Source organism: Marmota monax, unplaced genomic scaffold, assembly GCF_021218885.2.
Source record: "Marmota monax isolate L192 unplaced genomic scaffold, Marmota_monax_Labrador192_F-V1.1 WCK01_AAM20220418_F8-fsc00108, whole genome shotgun sequence".
NCBI classification, from domain to species: Eukaryota; Metazoa; Chordata; class Mammalia; order Rodentia; family Sciuridae; genus Marmota; species Marmota monax.
Genome location: NW_026694593.1, coordinates 550001 through 570423, shown reverse-complemented (window position 1 = coordinate 570423; position 20423 = coordinate 550001). Strand labels below are relative to the sequence as shown.

Below are 20423 nucleotides of genomic sequence, written 5' to 3'. Positions count from 1 at the left end.
GCCACTGAGCTACATTCCCAGCCCTTCTTTTTGAGACAGGATCTCACTGAATTGCTCAAGCTGACCTAAAAATTGCCACCATCCTGCTGCAACCTCCAAAATCACTAGAATTAACAGGTATGCTCCACGGTGCTCAGCTCTTCTAATTCTATAAAGAGCAGAACAGACAGGTGCCCTCCTTAGCAAGAGGCCTGGGTAGCAGCTTCTGCTGCTCGGAGGTCTCCTTTGAGGAAACCTTTCTCTTCCCTTGGTTACCACTCCTGAGTATGCAGCCCTGTCCTGGGAGGGCTTCCTTCAGGCTGGCTACCTTTCACCCGGGTTCCATGTCAACAGGAAGACAAAGGCTCCCTCCTGCAGGCCCTGGATATGGCTTATGGGCTGGGTACCACTCCAGCACAGAGAGCAGCTGCACACAGGAAGACTAACGGCACTTTATTGGTGTCTGAAAATAGTGCTTTGGCCTTCAAGGCTAAGATAAAGAGCCGGAGAAGCTGTCTTCCCCAGACTCAATACCAATAGACTTTCTTGTGTTTCCGGGTCTCCTGGATCCCCATTGCCTCCATCACTTCTTCCTCTAGTGTCTTCAGACGAGGCACATAAGTTCTTTCCATAGCATCTTCCACTGATGTGTCTTTGGGGCCATCTGTTGAGTCAAAGGAAAGGAGACGGGAGGTGGGAGGGTTGCCAACTCTAAACATCCTTTCCTCTCATTCCCACTGTCCCCATCCTCTCCCTGACCCCCATGCAGCCTCACCAATCCATGTTTCAGGGACAATGCCATCAGCTCTGGGAAATTCAGGTTTGGGGATAATTCTTCCTGATCTTGTGGAGACTCGTACTCGCTCTCCTGCCTCCGTAAATCTCCACTCAATCTCAGTGGGTTTCCTGGTGGAGAAAAAAAATGAGCACGACCTAGGAGCCAGGCTCCCAGCCACACCCCAACCCAAACGTGAAGTCAATGTTGAAAACAGACTGCCACCCTGTGTCTCTACTTCTCCTGGGACTACCCACAGGGAATTATGGCTAGATGATGGACCCCTCAACATCTAGAGCACCTAACCGACCATTCCCACTGGATAAATGGGCTGCCCATCCCTAGCTGTGGTCAACACCTTCATGGACTTGAGGGTGAGGAGTCCTCTAACAGGAGCCCACGTGCTTGCCTGTCTACAGGATCCACAAGTTTGACCTGGGAGTGCAGCAAAGGGGCTTCACTAGGGATCATGGTTCCCGGAGAATCCTTTGTCCTGCCAATGTAGCGGAAATGCTGTCCAAGAGAGAGGAGGCTGTGTCAGGAAGCAAGGGGGCGGGGGCTTGCCCACAGCTGCTCAGCACATTTGGCCCCAACTAAAAAGTAAAAGGTTCAGTTTCACAACCATTCCCTCTGCCAGTCTCACCTTGGGCTGCTCTTAATGCAGAGGGACAGATGGGACAGACCTCCTGAGCGTCCCCCTCCTCTTTACTCACCGTGTTCAGCCCCTCCAGGACTACCCAATTCCGCTGCCGGATGACTTGAACCACCTTGCCCTGCTTCCCCGCATCCTTGCCTTCCAGGATCTGCACCTGTGGGAAGACAGAGGCTCAGGGAGGGGGACCTTTGCCCAGGACTCCCCATCACTCTCCGCCTGAGGCTCTCACCATGTCCCCACAGAACAGATGCCAGTCTTCATCAGAGATGGGTTCCACAACCACGGGGCGCCGCCTGGTCCCTGGGGGGTTCTTCCTCTTGTCTGCCAGGGAACCTGGGCGGCTCATCCCATAGCGGTAGTGAGGGGGCAGAGTGACCTTGGATGCCAAGGCCAGCAATACAGAGAGACGCATAGCTAGGAGCTTTGAGAATTCTCCTCGCCAGTGAAGACTCAGAAACTCTGCTTGTTAGCTCTGGGATAGAGATAAAAGAGGACAAAGAAGCAAAGGGACATTTTTAAAGCACTAACTCAACTGCTCGGTGGATCTCATCTCATTGAATTCTCACAAGCTGAGACTATGATCTTCACTTTTCAAATAAGAACAGAGAGATTAAATAACTTGCCAGTGGCCACAAAGCTAAAGTGTGGGAAATCATTATTCAAACCCACATTTGACTTTGAATTAAAAAAAAAAATTTAACTGAGACCAAAGACCCTAAGACCCTTGTATCTGTTAGAGTCTGTAAACAAGTCAAAATAACACCTGGCATTTTGCCAGGGGAATGTTAAACAAGTCTGGATGGTGCCTGGCAAAATGCCAGAGGGAGTGGTTTGAGAAGTAACAAAAGCGAGCCATTAAGTGTGGAGATTCCTTATTGGTTGACTGATGTATCTAGTTTATGCTAATTAGATAAGCTGTGTGGAATGTATAAATACTGCTCCTGTCCTGCAATAAACGGCTCCTACTCCTGCTGTATCAACGTACACAAATTATTCGTCACCCCCTGGTTATTTTGCCCAGCCAGCCGGGCTCCGGCAGTATCTAGCTCACTTCAAAATCCAGCAGATCCAAGTAGAGCTTGGCACACAGTAGGTACACAAGGGAATTATTAGTCAAATATATAAAACACAGGATAGGAAGAAAATAAGTAATGGAACAAATTACTGGCATAGGGCCCAAAGGCCGGCAGTTATAAAGCAATAAACAAAGAGGTAGCAGAGAAAAACAGGAGCTAAAATGTCCCTATCTCACTTCCCAGGTCTATTCTCAGACAGGAAATAACTACTCCTCTCCAAGGCGGCTTCTTTTCTAAGGGAAAGGATCCACAGTGGGGTTCCTACTATACCCTCTGATGTACCATGCAAGCTAGTGGGGTCTAACCCTTAGGTTGTTAGGTCCCAAATTTCTCAATTAAGTATGTGTTACAAGCCTCCCAAGTTTGTGCAGTGAACTAAATTAATGGGCTAATAAAAGAAATGGCAAAAATAATAGTAGCTAGCCAGGCATGGTTGTATGTGCTATAATCCCAGTAACTCCAGGAACGGAGGGTGGAGGATCCCAAGTTCAAGGACAGACTCAGCAATTTAGTAAGCTCTAAGCAACTTAGCAAAACCCATCTCAAAAAAAGTAAAAACAGCTGAGCTTGTGGCTCAGTGGTAAAGCATCCCCTGAGTTCAATCCCCAACACCTAAACAAAAAAATAAAAATAAAAAAGGACTGGGGATGGAGCTCAGTGGTAGAGTGTTTGCTTAGCTTACACAAGACCCTAGGTTCAATCCCCGTACTGCATAAACAAATAAATAAAGCTATCTTTAGTTTACTGAACACTAAGTACCATGCTAGGTGCTTCGCTGAATCCTATCACTTAAATTCAAGGACAAGTGATAAAGAAAGTCTGTTAATCTTCTTTTGTGGAGAAGGATGAACCTACCTTCCAAATACTAATAAAATGCATTCTAATGGCATGAAGAACCCTGGACGATGGAGTCAGACCACTTGACTCCTTACTGTCATCTGGGTTCTACACTGTGCTCTGTTCTTTTGCTGTGTGACCCTAGACAACTTACCTTCTGAGTGTCAGTTTCACCATCCATAAAACTTTTCAGGGCTCTTGATGTCATTTATGTTATTTTTAATATTTTAACAAAGCAAGGTGTAGGATCATGTGACTAGTATTATCCCTTTGGGGTAAATTAATCATATATATCATGCATATATGTATACATGTCATGTACTATATATTCTGGTGTGGGCATTAATGTTTATGGGAAGGAAATAAACTAAAGTCCTGGTTGTGGGGAAGAACTATATAAGAGGGCTGTCAATTTCCATTTTGTTCCTTTCTATAACATTTGCATTTTCTAAAAATTCAACTGGCTTAAATTAATAGTGGAAAAATTTTTTTTTTATTTATATATCTCAGTATGAGGGCTGGGGACATAGCTCAGTGGTAGAGTGCTTGCCTAGCATATGTGGGGCCCTGGATTCAATCCCCAGGACTGCAGAAAAATAAAAAGGTACATTTCAGTAAGAAAATCTTTGAAAAGGTCCAATATTATTATAAATTAATAGTGGATGAATGTAAGGGCCCAAGTATTCCTATTCAGACTCAATAAATGGTGACACACCAGTACTGTGTGACAAGCCTAATGCTGGGAATTTCAATATTCCTCATACTTGGTCTTCACATTGCCCAGAGAAAGACTGATAGGTCCCTTCTATAGACTAGGAAACCAAGGACCTGAGAGCCGGACGGTTTGCCCTAGTTCATACAGCTTAACGGGAGCAGGGCCAATCATAAGACCCAAGTCACTTGCATGGAGGGCTGCACCGAGTTCCTTAACTCATTCTGTTCCATATTCCAGACGTGGAAAGTGAATAAACACTAAAATGTGGCCGGGCTCGGTGGCACACTGAGATTCAAAACCAGCCTCAGCAAGGGAGAGACACTGAGCAACTCAGTGAGACCCTGTGTCTAAATAAAATACAAAATTGGGCTGGGGATTCGGCTCAGTGGTGGAGTGCCCCTGAGTTCAATCCCCAGTACCCCCCCCCCAGAAAAAAAGAAAAAAAAAAACCTTAAATATGCCATATAATATAATCATATAATATGTAATAACATCAGGAAGAATATAATTATGCACAATTATATTAGCATAATATCATATAAGCTCTAGACTGCAATTTCCTACCTATTTTAATACACCTGTGTCAATTTTGTTGAAATATTCGCAGAGCTGGAAACGTGCAACTTATGGATGAAGCCCAGTCAGTCATTCTAGTTCTGCGGCTCCGGGAGATTCCAGGAGCCAGCCCAGCCCAGAGCGGCTAGCACGCCCCTCAGAACTTTCCCTTCGGTTCCTTCCACAGTCTGGAGAGGCTGGTGCACCTTCCGCAGCGGAGCGTCCACTGCGTGCTCTGGATGCCCAGTGCACGCTCGTGGGGCTGACCGTTTGGTCGCCTCTCAGGTCACGGCTCTCCCGCCCCCCAGCCTCATCCACGGTGCGGACCCGGACCCTAGAAATCATCAGGCCCCAGCCCTCTTCAGCACCCACCCGTTCCGAGCTTTCAGTGGCAAGAAACCCCGCGGGAGCGGGACTATGCCACAACCAGGAAAAAGGAAAACCCTTCCCGCACCTGCCTCCGGATGAGCCCAGGTATTGCAACCCTCTGGGCTAAACGGCGGTCACTTCCCTTTGCGTTGCACTGCTGAGCCTCCGCGGGTCACCTCTGCACATGGGAGCTCAGCCCCGCTCGTCCCCGCCTCTCGGGCTTTTGGGAAATGGAGTCCCAGGGCAGAACGGAAGCCCATCTCGGCTCCGCACAGGCTGGGAGCTGTAGTCCGTCGCGGCCAAGTAAGGCGGAACCGGATGGGCAGCTCAGAGAGCGTCAGAGCACCAGGGAGCATGCCGGGAGTTGAAGGCGGCGAGGGAGGGGACGCGCCTGCGCGTGCTCTGTGTGGAGCCGCTGGGAATTGTAGTTTCTCCAGAGGATGGCTCCATTTTCTAGCTGGTTGTGGCTTCCTGTTCAAAGGATAACTTCATTCCGCCCCCCCCCCCCCCCCCCCGCAAGCAGCGAGACCAGTCATTTCTGTCCACACCCTTCTCTGCTGAAGCGGGTTATGGCAGATCCAAAAAGTGTCAGACTTTTTGGAGGAAGGAATGAGACAGGGGCCCTTCCACTGCTAGTACGTGACCTGGACACAAAATGTCAGATAGGGTAGGAAACTCAAGAGTCCACATAATTTGGGAAGAACTGGGAGGATTCCAGCTGTCAATCTCCTCTCCTATCCTCATATGACCAGTTAAGGGTAGCAGGCATCCCTAACGAAATTAAGAATCCAGACCAGCTGTTTAACTGGACTTGACCCTTGTCAGGTGTAATGTTTTCTTTCTTTGGAATTGGTGATCAGCAACAGGGCCTGGGCAGCTATCCATTCTTTTTTTTTTAATATTTTTTTCTTTGTAGATGGACACAATACCTTTATTTTATTTATTTTTATGTGGTGCCAGGGATTGAACCCAGTGCCTCATGCATGCTAGGCCAGTGCTCTGCCACTGAGCCACAACCCTAGTCCCAAGCTATCCATTCTAATCTGTCCTTCGGTGTTAGGAACTTGCAGTGGACAAACTAGTCAGTGACAATAGCCCAAGGAGAGTGATCTTTGTTCTTGGATGTGCAGAACTGAGAAAGCATCTCCTGACTAGCTGATTAGGATGAAATGTGAGTCATTTGGCCACAAACCTCCCCCTAAGGGAAGGCACCCACCAGTCGGATCACCCATCTCCTCTGTAAACTGCCCCAAACCAGCCTCCCAGCCAGATGGACTTTGCACAAGAGTCTTCCATTTTCTTGGCCAGATGGCTTCTCAAATACTTGCATTCCTTGCCTTAACCCCTTGTTTTTCAACTGGTCTGTCATGTGGCAAGTAGCCCAAGACCAGTAACCCTAGCATTAGCAGAGGGAGAGGTTATCTTCGCCTATCTTTGGCCTGCCCTTGGGGTCAAAGTTATTTCTACAACCAGCTCAAAGCGTCCACTTCCATGACCATATTGGCTGTGGCTGATACTGCCGCCTTATTGTTTTTACATATAATATACTGTGTTTTATTATAGGACAGTCTTCAGGTGCAATACTGAAATTTTTTTTTTCCTTTGGTACTGGAGATTGAATTGTGGGGTGCTGTACCATGGAGCTACACCCCTAGCCCCTTGTTTTTTTTTTAATGAACTTTTAAAATTTTTTTTACTTGTTGATAGATCTTTATTTACATGTGGTGCTGAGAATCAAATCCAGTGCCTCACACATGCCAGGCAAGTGAGCTACCACTGAGCCCCAGCCCCATCTTCTTTTATGTTTTTGAGACATGGTCTCACTAAATTGTTAAGGATGGCCTTGAATTTGGCATCCTCCTGACTCTGGCTTCTCAAGTCACTGAGATTACGGTGTGCACCACACCCACCTTTTAGAATTCTTGGTTCCTAATGGCTGGGTAATGTAGGAGGCTGACACCCCCTAAAAGTGATGTGAAAATCACGTGCATTCCCTTCCCCACTCCCCTTCTTCAGTTAACCAATACACCCCCAAAGAAATCAGTCCGTATTCCAATGTAGTAATCAACGGGTTTTATTTTCCTAAAACTGAAATCGTCTACGGTTCTCAGAGCTAAACTTCCAAAGCTACCGTCAGCAATTTTTCATGAGAGCCCAAGGGAGGGGGCAGAGAGAAGAGACAAGAGACAGAGAGGCAGAGACCACTCGTGTAAGAGGCTGGGAAGGGCACTCCCCTGTCCTCTCAGTGGGTTACAAATCGGATCTGGTGGCAACACTGAGGGGACCAAGTCGGGGTGTGTGGATGGGAGAGGACACCAGAAGAAACACCGAAGCCCCAGCAACAAAAAGAAAGTCGTCAAGCCCAAACAGAAGGGGATCCACCCGTGCACCTCAGAAATGGGGGCAGTGGTGGGGAAGAAAGGGCCAGAAGGGGTAGCACACAAAGGGTTGGGGGGATTAATTTTTTTTTTGTAATTTTCTTTTATTAAAAACATCTCCTAAAAAATGTGTCTTTTCCTTTATGTCTGGGTGACATATGTGACTGAAGGCTGGCCTTGAGCACTGTGGGGAGAGGGAACAGCAAGGGGTCTTCCCAGGGCATCCCATCTCTGACCCCCGAGATCTAAAGGGGAACAGACACTCAGTACTCCCACCTAAACGGGTGAAGTCAGCCCTTCAGAGCGCATGTTCTTGGCCCAAACAACTTGGAAGCCCCAAAGTCTTCTGACAATCAGCTACAACCCCCAGAACTCCTGGGGTCAGCAAAAGAATGGGTGTTGTCAATTATCAAGAATTTCCGGGACCTCTCCCCTACGAGATGTCCCACTTTCCCTCAATCCAGGCAGCTGGGAAAATGGGTGTGGGAGCAGGGGACAGGAGCTCAAGAGATGTCCACCTTCATGGGATTGCCCCTTCCAGGCCTGGGGTGGGGGGGGGCCACCTCGCTGCTCACACTCCTCCTCTTCCACTCCCACCCCTGATCTTAACCCAGAGGTCCAAAATGCCTAGGGGATAGGACAGGAGTGTCGGGTGGAAACAGGGGCCCAGGCCCCAGTAGAAGCTCTGGGAAACAGCTCCAAGCAGGAAGGGACACAATGGCCTCATTTCATCCTAGGGAGCAGAAGACATGGCCCTGCCTCAAGATAGTGGGGGTACCTGGAGGTGAGGGCCAGGTCAATCTCTGGGGGCTGGACTTAAAGTGGGGACAGTGAATGGAGAAGGAGAATGGGTTGGGTGGGAAAAGGGTTCCCAGTTTGCAGGCCATGGCCAGTTTCCCCAGTAGCACCCAGACAGCAGCAGGAACGGGGCAGGGGCTCCTCTTGAAACATTGGTGGCTACAGGCTGCGGGGGAGGGTTGGAGGGGAGAAGGGTTAATGGTGTGGCCTCTGCCTGGCCTCGCCCCAGCCAGTGCGGGTCTCCTGGGAGAACCCAGCCCGCCTGCCTCCCGGGTGGGAGGCTGACCACTGCAGGCCCTTCTCCTTCTCCGCAGGTGGCCGGGCCCTCCCAGTCCAGGGGCCAAAGGGCTCACTCACCTCTCATGATCTCTGGCGCCCGGGGCCTCTGCATCTACCTTGGCAGTTTCCTCCTCCTCCTCTTCCTCCTCTTCCTCCTCCTCCTCCTCCTCTGGAGGCCCCCGGCCAGAGCCAGGCTCAGAGGGGGTGCTATTCTTCTCCACCTCCCCAGGGAGGGGCCTCTCGCTCTCCAAGGCAGCTGCCTCCTTTTCCTCCCCTTCGGGTTCTTCAGCCTCCTTGGGACGTTTAGGGGAGTCCTAGGCAGGATGGGCAGAGAGGAGGGCTGCCGCTGGAGAGAAGCCACCAGCTACGCACCTGTGTCCCCTCCTCTCCTCCTCAGGGGCTCCTTCCTGGGCTGCCACCCACAGTCCCGTATCCCATCTTCTCAGCTAGGGGCTGGATGTCCCTCTCAGCCTGGGGACTCCTGAGGCAGGGTCCTGATGCTGTGGGGGCGCCCCATGAGCATGCTCCAGGGATCCTGGGGCCCAGTTACCTCCAGCAGGTCCCCTGCTCTCCTCTTCAGCGCCCCCTTCTCGTTCTTCTCCTTGGTCGGCTCGTCGATGACCAGCTTGCCCTCCTCGTCACTACTGCCCTCCGCGTTCCCCTTCTTGTCGCCATCGCCCTCTGCAGCCTCGGGTTCGGGCTCCGGCTCTTCCGAGCAGCTCTTTTTCTGGGAGGACTGCGGCAGAGACAGCAGAGGCTGCTGAGTGGCACCAGCAGCGGCCAGGCCGGGCCCCTTCCCCAGGCCACCCCCTCAGCCACTCACTCCTTCCTTCTCCCACCTCACCCCCACCCCCACCCAGGTGCCCAGTCTCACAAGTGATTTGAGACCCACCTCTGTCGGATTAGCCCCGGGGTAAACCCACTGGCCGGGCAGGCAGGGCTCTGTGCAGGAGGGGGGAGGGCTGGAGCAGGAGGCAAAACCTCGGGTCAACTTCTCCCATAGGGAGCTGGGACCCTTTCCCCGCCAACCCCCGCCCCCCACCCTCCCGCCTTGTCCTGCCCGGCTCACGAGCACCTCCTCCTGGAAGCCTTCGTGGAAAGAGTAAGGCCATGTCCTGTCCTCACGCTGGGCCTAACCAAAGGCCTGTCCCCACTTACCGCTTCATCCTGTTCTTGACACACCCACCCCCCACTAGGTTGCTGTCAGACAGTGATCCTGATCACCAGTAGGACACCCCAAGACCCGTCCCCTGAGGAAGCCCCACCCACCACCCCATGAGCTCCTACACCAAGTCCTGGTGTTCTGAGGCCGAGCACCACCTGTGGCTGGCTCCCGGAGCCCGCAGCCACACCTCTTTCCAGGGCTCTTTGGGGCAGATAGCAGCTCACCTGGTAGCCAGAAGCCTTGACAGTAGGGTTGTTCTCGATCTCCCACAGCCCCTCGCTGAACCCTTTCCTCTTGTTGGGCTTGCCAAACTTCTCCTTGGACTCCTCGTAAGGGAAGAGGTCTTTGGGGCCCAGGAATGCCCTGGTAAGAGATGGGAGACTGTGCTCTGGAGCCCCTCGCTGCCCCTGAGCTGCAACAGCCCGGTGCAGAGGGGGCACTGTCGCCACCTCTCTCTCTCCCCAAAGTGGCCCCCCCCCGTGGTATCTCCCCCCACACCCAGCTGACCCCTCACTCACGTCTCGTGGGTCCCGAAAAAAAAGACTTGGTATTTGTTGGCGGTTGATTTCACTGCGGCCTCAGGCATCTCATCAATCTGGGGTGAGATGAGGGAGGTGAGTGTGACCTGGAGTCCCCAGGTCTTAAGTCTGAGCTGGCAGGGGAACTGACCTCTCAGGCCTGGTCACTGGTGTCAGGCCAGACAGAGTGGGAACCCCGACGATCACCAAGGAGCTTTGTGAACCGTTTTTAGAAATGGAACTTGGTTCAAATCAAGCCTGACATGAAAGTCTAACGGAAACCCAGGGTTCCTCCTTCGCCTCCAAAACCAGACAGCACCTGTTGCCCAACATGTCCAGGTCTCTACCTCAAAGCTCCACAGCTCTGCCACCCATCCTGGTCCAGTCATTGACATCTCTTGTGCCTGGACTAAAACCACAGCCTCGACCTCCTCTCTCAGATTCCTTTTTCGCCCTGCTACAATCTTCAAAATGCTGACCCACACATCTCATCCCCTTTCAGTAGGGTCTCGTACGACTAGGGTCACCTGTTCCACCTCTTCTTCACAACTGCAGGTCTGATCTCAGCTGTGCCACCCATAGTTGTTGACCTTGGGCAACTTACTGAACCTTTCTGTCTCAGTTTCTTCAACCATCAATGGAGATGGTCACACATATTTAAGCCACAGGACTGTGGGGTTTCAATGACCACAGCCTGGCATGACAGGCCAGATGAGTGTTTGTGACCAACCCCTCAAGATGCTGCCCCTCCTGTTCTGTGGACACAGTCCTTTCAGCACTAGCTCCTGATCTGCCTTCCAACCTCAGTCCCACCATCACTTCCTCCAAAATGCTTCCCCATCCTGACCCAGTCAGCTCCCAGGATCTCTCCCTAGCACCTCTCCTTCACAGATCCAGATTTACACTGACTCACATTACCCGATTATCTACGTGGACTATACCCCCCCCCCAAGGTCAGAGGCCATGCCTGCTTTTACCCCCAGCACATAGTTAGGTGCACCAAAATTCCTGAATGAATCTGTACAGATAAAAACAGACTGCTCTGGCCGGAGTGCAGGGGCGAGGTGAGCGCTTCCATTCCCAGCTCTAGCAGCAGTCCCAAAGTCTTCTGGGGAACACTTTGAACCACCAAAGTAGTCAAACCCTTTATTTTACAGATGAGGAAACTGAGCCCGGAAAAGAAATGATCTACCCCAAATAAGAGGGGAAAGTTAATGAGGCCTGGATATCACACCTGTACCTCCTAACTTGATCCCCTGCTGCTCTACCTGTCCTGGCCCTAGAGGGGCACTATGGGAGGTGCAGAGGTCTGAGGCCAGGGAAATGGGAAAGGCAATGTCCTAACCAGCCTCTCCCAGAGCAGGGCCTGGAAGCTCCAGCCAAGCTGAGCTGGGGGCTGTGTGGGGACTACAACTCCCAGCAACACTTGCAACAGCCCCAGCAGCCTGGCTTCCCGCCGGACAGAGGCCAGGTGGCCATGTTGACTGGGGCCCCAGGCGCAGACAGGAGGGAGACAGACAGGCGAAGGCAGTGATTAGCACACAGAGACGGGGACAGAAGGCCTGGCGGGGGATCTGGGGAGACGAGGCAGCTGGGAGTGAGCGAGACACACCCAAGAGTGGGGATGGGGCCCTCGCTCGAATCTGAGGGGCGTCTTGCCCCAGACTGGGCAGTCTTCAGGCTCCTGGCACCTCCCCCCTTGCCCCGTGGCCTCTGGGGACAGAGGTCCAGCCCCTCCCCCCCAGGAAGGCCCAGCACAAACTGGGCCCTCCCTATGACCAGGAGACGCTGGGGTGTGAGAGCAGGGGGTGGAAAGGCACGCAGTTCCCCCCACAAACACGATCCCCATCGCCATGACAACCCAACCCCGCCCCCGGGGCCACTCAGCAACCAGGAATGTGACCGCCCCTCCCCCCAGGCCCTCTATCCGGATTGGGGAGGAGGGGACACTAACACACACCCCACCCCCAAGCCTGGAGTCTGGCACCTGGGTCCCGGCGGTGCCTGAAACCACAGTTAGGGCTGAAGGTCCGGGTGGGGGGACTTGCCCTCAAGAACCCAGACCTGTAGTGGGGGCGGGGCGGGATAGGACACCTGGCTCCGGTTACCAGCAGGCTCCCCACCCTCCACTCAGAGGGGGGAGCAAAAAACAAAATGAGAGCCTCCAGGGCTTCAAGATCCCAGGAGACAGGGATAGGCCAATAATAGCAAAGGCCGGTGGGTCCCCGGGCCTCTCGGGAGGATCAGTGCGACACCGGCGGGGTGGGGGTCTAAGGCTGGGAGTGCAGCGGGGAACTTTGATCGCTGCTGCCGTCGTGTCCACACCTGTGCCAGGGCACCGGCGCTCACGGTAAATGTGCTCAAAAGAGAAACTGAGGGGCTGGGGCTGTAGCTCGGTGGTAGAGCTTCGCCCAGCACGTGAGCGGCCCTGGGTTCCATCCTCAGCACCACATAAAAATATTGTGTCCATCTAAACAACAAAAAAGATGAGAGAGAGAGAGAGAGAGAGAGAGAGAGAGAGAGAGAGAGAGAGAGAGAGAGAGAACAGCCTCAGGAAGAAGGGACAGGTGGGGGAGGGTCAGACGTGAGAATCCAGGAGAACCCACTGCAAAGCACCTGACCACCAAAGCTTCCTATGGAAAGCAAACTCAGATAACTGAACATGAGCAGTGTGACAGGGGACCCAGGAGGCCACCAGCTGCCCAGCCCCAAGGGTGGGGAGAAAGAAAAGAACGGATGGAATTAAAAATAGAATGAGACACACCAGATACACCCTCCCTGCTGACTTGCAGCTACATAAAGGATGGATCTGAGAAAGAGGGCAAAGGACCAGGCCTGGGCAAGATGGGCATCTCCCCCCTTGAATGTAGGCACTGCGGGGAAGGGCCATTAGAGGATGGAATGCAATGATTCCTTCTGTAAGGGTACCTCCATCTCTCAAGCTACAAAGGAAGCGTTTTCTTATACTTGGAAGCCAAGGGCAGTTCTTCCTAGACATAGAGAGGATATGAGGTCTCGGGGGAGCCCTGTACCCCAACAAGTCTGTTTTCCAGGTGGAGCCTTCACATCCAGGTTGTGACTCAGAACCTGTGAGTCAAGGATAAGTGGGTCAGGGTGGGGCCAGATGTGGAGACCCCACTGTACCCCCTCCACCAGACAACAGAGAAGGGGGCTCTGCAACCTCTCGCCTCCTCTAGGGATCCTGGGGAGTTAGTTCTCAGGCCCCAGCCCTTCCACTCCCAGCCCCACCTCCTTGGCACTGCCCCACCTCATCATCCAGGCCTGAGAGCCTGCAACACCATCCTGCCAAGCCCTCGAGGCCCACAGAGGGATCTGCAATGTTCAAGTGAGGAATTGGGGAGGGACGCACCCCACCCCCAGCCTCAGACCAAAGGCAGGCTCAGGGTCACCTACCCAACACTTAGGAGTGCAGAGGGAAGGCCAACCACACTCTGGCTACCAGCCAGGTTCTGACCACCACACCCAGGACCAGGGCCGACCTGACCCAGGAACCAGAAAATCAGGGGTGGGGAGTGGAAAGGCAGTTCAGACAGTTGGGGCCAGGAAGTGTGGCAAGCCCAAGGGCAGAGAATAGAGGGTGGGGGGGAGGCAGACAGAGGGAAGATTGGGGGGGAGAGGTCCTAGGGGCTGCTCAGGACTGTTTTCTGGGATTTTGAAACAGGAAGCAAAGAGAGGAGGAAGGAGCCTTGGGGGGAAATCCCTGAGTGTTAGAGGTTAACTGTTAAGTGCCTGGAGATCCCCCAGGAGGCTGCACAGGAAGAAGAGGGAAAGGAAAAGGTTAAGATGGAGTCACCCCATCCTTCAAGGCAGGTCCTGCTACCACGTGGCCCTTCTAGCCTCTCCCAGAATCACCCATGCTCCTCAAAGCAGGGACTGAGGAAGGCAAAGTCCGCGCTGAGGATTCTGGCTGCCCACCCCAGCAGCTGGGGTGCATGGAGGTTCCCCTCATCTCTCTCAGAACAGGGTCCTTCAGAATGAGGTCCCTCAGGCTCTGCCACCATGAGCAACTGAGACAGGATCCAAGGAATGGTGAGGAGACCCAGCCTTGTCTCTCTTTTTAAAAGCTTTGTTCTTGGGGCTGGGGTTTGGCTCAGTGGTAGAGCAACTTGCCTGGCACGTGGGAGGCGCTGGGTTTGATCCTCAGCACCACATGAAACAAACAAATAAAGATATCGTGTTCATCTACAACTTAAAATATATATATATATATATACACACAAAAATCTTAAAAACTTTGTTCTTTTAGGGATCAAGGGAGATATATCTGGGAGGTAACAGCCTGAGGTGTACCCCTCCCCCATTGTAACACTCAATAGCCAAAGCCATGCAGTGTTAGGCCTTATCGCTTTGAGATCCAGCCCAACCTCCCTCAGGATCCCAACTTTATCTAAAAAGGTCCAGGTCTCTGACCAGCGAGCAGCAAGAGAGCTCGCCTAGCATGCTTGAAGCCCTGGATTCAAAAAACAGGTGGTGGTAGGGGGGATACAATCAAAAAGTCAGGGCCTAGAGCTGGGGTTATAGCTCAGAGGTAAGGTGCTTGCCTAGCATGAATGAGGCCCTGGGTTCAATTCCCTGGGTTCAGTTCTCAGAATCACAGAAACAAATATATAAAATAAATGTTAAATCTTAACAGGCCTCAATGGAGGAAGACTCTGCCTCCCCTATCCTAACCTGGCAGCGGCAGGGTGGGATGAAATGGATGGGTATCCACAGTCCCAGACACTGCCCTCACTCCAAAGGACACCAGAAACCTAAGTCTTCCTCACAGGGGTCACTGTGAGTCCCCTAAAGTGCTCCTACCCTTTTTCTTTCTTATCTGACCTAGTAAGGGTTCCCTGTAACCCACATTCTAGCTACTACCTCCTCCCCAGCCTCTGGACTTTGTCTCACCCCCAGGAGGGAGAAGCTGCGGGGATCTGGGTTCAGTTCTTGCCCTGCCCACCAGGGCCAAGAAGGCAGTTGGATCAAAGGGTGCTGGGTAAAGTACATGAGTGTTCACAGGCCACACACGTTTGCATACACACACTCCTGCCTACGGCTGCTTCCTCACAATGTCCCCCTGCCTCAGCCCATTAGGAAGCCCTGGAAAATGGGAGGACCCCACTTTTCCCGGCACTTAACATTCCCATTCCAGGTCAGGCCTTAGTTGATCCAACTGCAAGTCTCAGGGAACAAGGAGCTCAAGGAACATAGGCTTAGACAGACTCCCCAGAAGAGGGTACAGAATAAAGAGGGGTCTGGAATTCTTTCAGTGACCAAGTTGGCCTGACACCCTGAAGGAACAGGACTCAGATAAGCCTGGGGCAATACCCCAGGCTCAGAGCAGTTTGGGCCAAATGAACAGAGAGCTGCAACTCTGAGACAAGGAACCCCAAGCCACAAAATAGTCCTGTACTCGGCCCTCTCCCTCCACCAATTTCTGCCCTTGGATTTCACTCTACAAGAGTCCTCCCCTATAGGGGGCTGAGTCATGCCCTTGCCGGATGCCAAAGGCCCCTCCACACTAACTCTAAAATAAGTTGCTGGGCCACTACTCCCATGCCACCCCCACTCTTCTTCAGCATCTGGCAACTTTCCACCCTCCATACTTAACCTATCTCAGCCCCTAGGGGAAAGGTGATAAACACCAAATGCTTGGCTTTAGGGCCCCACCCTCCCACCTGGCCAGGTGCTGGAAGGGGGGAGGCCCTTCTGTTGGCGGGCTCAATCAACCACATGGCGGGAGACCAGACGATTCTGGCGGGAGATGCTCCTACGAGAAGGGGGTGCAACCCAGGCACCCCCTACCACCCACTAAGGCAGACTGAAACGGACTTCCCAACCCACATGGGGCCCTGACGCCTTCAGACCCAAATTTGAGTTGGTGGAACATGGAGGAATACTTTTGTATAGCTGAAAGCTGACGGGTTCGGGAGGAAAGATTCCGAGCCAGAAGGCTAGATCCCTTCTTCCGCCACCCCCCACCATTCTTGGACCCTCCTAACTTCAGACCTCTTAGAGACAGATGCCCCAAGCCAAAGTTTTCTAGAAGTGAACTCCGCCTCCATCTAGCCCTCTCTGGGCTGGGACCCTCCGTAACAGTTTCCCCAAGAAGAGGAGTTTGAACTGGGGGCGACAGTCGACGGAGAAAGTGGGGATCACGAGGGGAGTTCCAAAAGGGGGTAGCGGCGGCGCTGGGGGGCGCGGTGGGAGGAGCTCCACCACCACCGGCCCGAACGCAGACTGCGCGCCCGGAGCCTCGGCGACTATGGGGGCTGGGGGCGGAACTGAGCACGCGGAGACGGGGCCGGGAAGTGACCGGCGCCCTCGGAGCCCCACGCCGCGCACACGCCTCCACGCGCCGACGCCGTACCCTCCGGGTGTCGGACCCCCGCCCGCTCCACCATTATATAACCCGCGGGTGGGCTCGAAGGCGGCTGCAAGAGTCTGGGACCCAGATGCCCCTGCCCCTGCCCCCTCCGCCCGCTCCACGCGGAGCGCTCGTGCCCTCCCCGTGTTATGCAACCCCAGCCCGCAGGGGATCGGGGGCGACGGGCCGCGCTGCTCACCCGGGCTGGCCAGTGTGGGTAGCCCTTCATCTTGGCGAACACCAGGTCCCCGCATTTGTACTCCTTCTGCCGGTTGGATCGCGACATGGCGGGGCTCCGGGCACCCCGGGCTCCGCGCCGGGCCGGGAAGCGCGAGCCCAAGTTTGCGCGAGCGGCGGTGGCGGCGCCGCTCCGCTCCGGCCCTCGCGCGGCCCCCGCCTCGATGGTGGCCCCCGGCCCGAGCTCCGGCGCGGCCACGGCGTCTCCGCCCGCGCGCCGCACGGACGGGGCGGGCGCGGATCGGGGCAACGCTTCGGCGCGGTGGGTGCGCGCTCGTGCAGTTGTTTGTGTTTGAAATTCAATTGCTCCCTCCTCTGCGCGAGGCCTCTTCCTCCACCCCCCGCCCGGTCCCACTCCTCCTCCTCCTCCTCCCTCCTCCCTCCTCCGGGCCCACTCCTCCTCCCCGCTTCGCGCTCCCTCCCGCGGTGGTTTGATGCGCGCAGCTGCTTGACGCCCAGTGCCTGCCACAGCCCGGCGCCCAACCTGGAGCCGCCTGGCGGCGCGTGGCGACACAGGCCTGAGGAGCTGATTGCCGAGCGCGCCGAGCGGGCTTTGTGTGCCTGCTGTCGGTGGGTGCCTGCCCGCCCCGGAGGAGCTGGCGCCCGGCTGGACGGAGCGGCCCTCACCCCTCCCCCGGCTCCGCGGCGTGCTCACTACCCCGGCACCGGCGCGGCCGAGTTGGACGTCTAGTCGCAGCGTCACCCTGCCCTCTGCTCCATCCCAATCCACTAATATTTGCTTGGCACCCGCGGTTCTTGGCAGCGTGCTAGGCGCACTGGGCTAGAGGCGTGGGCACGGCACCGCTGCACGCAGAGGTCCACCCTGGACCTCAACGCGCTTACAGTCTGTGGGGCGGCACTGCGGACGTCTGGGTTTGAGCTCTACATCAGCCTTCCCTCTAGAGGAAAGGGTCGAGTTTGGTAGTCAGATGTCCAAAGGGTTGTGACATCAAGTGGCTACTTCATGGGTTCATTTGATCTCGGTTCTCTGTGCTGTTTCCTAGCAAAAGAGCAAGGGCTCCACGACTAGCTAATTCAAAGAGCTCCGTTCTAGAGAGAAAAGACAGACGACAGTAAATCCAGAACTTTATCTACTTGAAGTCCGAGGAACCGGGCGTAATCTCTCCTGGGGGGTTGGAGCACATTTCTTAAATGTGATGAGTTTGAGTTTGGCCTTAAAGAAAGTAGAGTAGCCAGGGTTGATGGCGCACTCCTGTAATCCCAGTGACTCTGGAGGCTGAGATAGGATTGAAAGTTCTATCGCAAGTTGGAGGCCAACCTCAGCAATTTAGTGAGACCTGTCTCAAAAAATAAATAAATAAATAAATAAAAAGAGCTGGAGGATGGAGCTCAGTGGTTAAAGCCCCTCTGGGTTAAATCCCAGTACCGAAAAATAAAAAGAATGAGTAGGGTTTTCCCAAATTCTGGAAGACTACATTTTGGCCTAGGTTATATACTAAAAAGTGATAGAGTCCTTGAAGGTTAAAGACCTTGAACTCAGGGCTGGGGCTGTAGCTCAGTGGCAGAGCGCTTGCCTAGCACGTGTGAGGCAGTGGTTTGATCCTTAGAACCACACAAAAATAAACAAAATTAAGGCATTCTGTCCTTTTACAACTAAAAAAAAAAAAAAAAAGACCTTGAACTCAGGTCTCCTCCCATTAAGCCAAATAAGACTATTGTAATTACATCTTTGCAGTACTCAAATTCTAGATACCTATAGTCTCTTAGAATTAAGGTGTGTGGCTGGGTGTGGTGGCCCAGGCCTGTAATCCCCCCAATTTGGGAGTCCAAGGCCAGAGGATCAGAAGATCAGGCCAACCTGGGCAATTTAGCCAGACCCTGTCTCAAAAGGGGGGAGGGGAAAGCTGGGGTTGTAGCTCAGTGGTAAAGTGTCCCTGGGGTTCAATCCCAGTGCTGAAGGGATGGGAGAGTAAGGCATTTAAGGGCTGGTGCTGTGGATCCGTGTTTGAGTGCTTGAAGCCTTGGGTTTCATTCCAGGTAGAGCACACTGGGGAGGAAAAAGGCATTTGAATTGGGTCCAGAAATGCACCCCTATAATCCCAGCGACTTAGAAGGCTGATGCAGGAAGAGAGCAAATTTGAGAACAGCCTGGGTAATCTAGCAAGACCCTGTCACAAAACAAAAAGTAAAAAGGGCTGGAGATGTAGGTCAGTAGTAGAGTGCCCTTGAGTTCAATCTCCAGTACCATGCAAAAAATAAGAGAAAGGAAATGGGTCTTACAGTACATGCGGATCCTTAAAATTTTGCAACGAAATATGCAAGGTTTGAATAGGTAAAATATGCATTTGGTCCCCAACAAATTTCCAGATCTTATTTCAAAGCATATGAAAAGTTTCCCTGTTAAAAAAAAAAAAAAAAAGTGCAAGATATAGCCCAAAGGCCCAGGTCCACATTCTACACTGAGGTTCACCAATCATGAGAACTTGGGCAACTCCCTGAACTTTTCTAAGCTTCTGTTTTCACTGTCAGATGGGATTCTTGACTGCCCTGCCAACATCAGAGGCCCAGAGTGACTTTATCACTAGTGGAGGCCTGCCCTTGTTCTCAAGAGTCCTGTGCAAGCACTTGGCTGTCTTCATGCCCACGGCAGTGCATTTCTCAAGTGTTGCCTTTATAACACTGTGGCCTCTGAGGATGGTTCCCCCTGTGATAGGAGTCCTTCTGGCCCTGGCCACCGGCACATAAGACCCTATTGGCACAGTGTGGCATTCTGCAAGCTCCTGTTGCAATAAAGCACCATGCAGTCCCTCAGACACAGACTTGTAAATTTGTTTCCATAGCAAATCTAAACTTGTTGCAACAGAGTAACTAGATTCCAGTTGGTGTTTACTTTCCAATGCATTCCAGTTTGAAATGCACTAGTGTGATAGAACAGATTGCCAGGCTAATCCTATTTGATGTTATTGTTAGGAGAGAATCTAGTCACTTTTTTTTTTTTTTTTTTTTTGGTACTAGACATTGAACCCAGGAGTGCTTTACTATTCAGCTAGCTACATCCCCAGGCCTTTTTATTTTGAGCCAGGGTCTCCCTCAATTACTGAGGCTGGCCTCAAATTTGCAATCCTCCTGTTTCAGCCCCCTGAGCTGCTGGGATTACAGGTATGAGCCACCACACCCAGTTTACAAATTCTTAAAGATGTTTCAAAGGTAAGATCAGTGTCACAATAGGTTTTTTTTTGTTGTTTTTGTTTTTGTTTTAGTTTTAGATGGACACAATATCTTTACTTACCATTTTTATGTGGTGCTGAGGATAGAACCCAGTACCTCACATGTGCAAGGCAGGTGCTCTACCACTGTGCTACAGCCCCAGCCCACAATAGGTTTCCTTTAAGTGTCCAGGTTGGTATTATAAATAGGCAGTTTCACTGCAACAAACCTAATTTTAAACTATTTTCCAATTGAGCACATGTCAATTTAGTTAAATCCAAGGGTCCTGCTCATTTCTCTACTTTGGAGGTGGTAATAAGGCTTCTAAATTCTTACTGCAACAAATTTCTTGGGCCTCTCATTCAATGCACACTGCAGATGCTGGCTGCAATAATACAAATGGAGTTTCCCTTTGTTGCAATAATCTCCCAGGCCTTGGTTGCAATTTAATATCTAAGTTCTTCTTACATCATCCACCAACTCACAGCTGCCCCTAACAACCAAGCCAGGAGCCTCAGAGGGTCAGTTACATGGGCGGGAATGAGCCTG

The 20423-nt window shown here is 52.7% G+C and overlaps 2 protein-coding genes across 3 annotated transcripts; both read right to left on the bottom strand.

Annotated features, from left to right (window-relative positions):
- Positions 1–417: 417 nt before the first annotated feature.
- On the bottom strand, positions 418–5203 carry Mrpl24 (mitochondrial ribosomal protein L24). Of its 2 annotated transcripts, none has more exons than XM_046422029.2 (6): positions 5047–5203; positions 1639–1881; positions 1468–1563; positions 1164–1267; positions 755–885; positions 418–643 (listed from the first exon to the last, which is right to left on the bottom strand). In XM_046422029.2, the coding sequence occupies exons 2-6, from the start codon at positions 1819–1821 to the stop codon at positions 507–509; spliced, it is 651 nt and encodes a 216-aa protein (XP_046277985.1). In that variant the 5' UTR covers positions 1822–1881; positions 5047–5203; the 3' UTR covers positions 418–506. The 2 variants fall into 2 exon arrangements, with proteins under 2 accessions (XP_046277985.1, XP_046277986.1); XM_046422030.2 differs by lacking the exon at positions 5047–5203 and adding an exon at positions 4602–5003.
- A 1816-nt stretch (positions 5204–7019) lies between these two features.
- Hdgf (heparin binding growth factor) lies at positions 7020–16894 on the bottom strand. The gene is made up of 6 exons (XM_046422028.2): positions 16669–16894; positions 10100–10176; positions 9806–9944; positions 8967–9152; positions 8495–8730; positions 7020–8303 (listed from the first exon to the last, which is right to left on the bottom strand). Exons 1-6 carry the CDS (start codon positions 16753–16755, stop codon positions 8297–8299), a joined length of 732 nt encoding a protein of 243 aa, XP_046277984.1. The 5' UTR covers positions 16756–16894; the 3' UTR covers positions 7020–8296.
- Positions 16895–20423: the final 3529 nt, after the last annotated feature.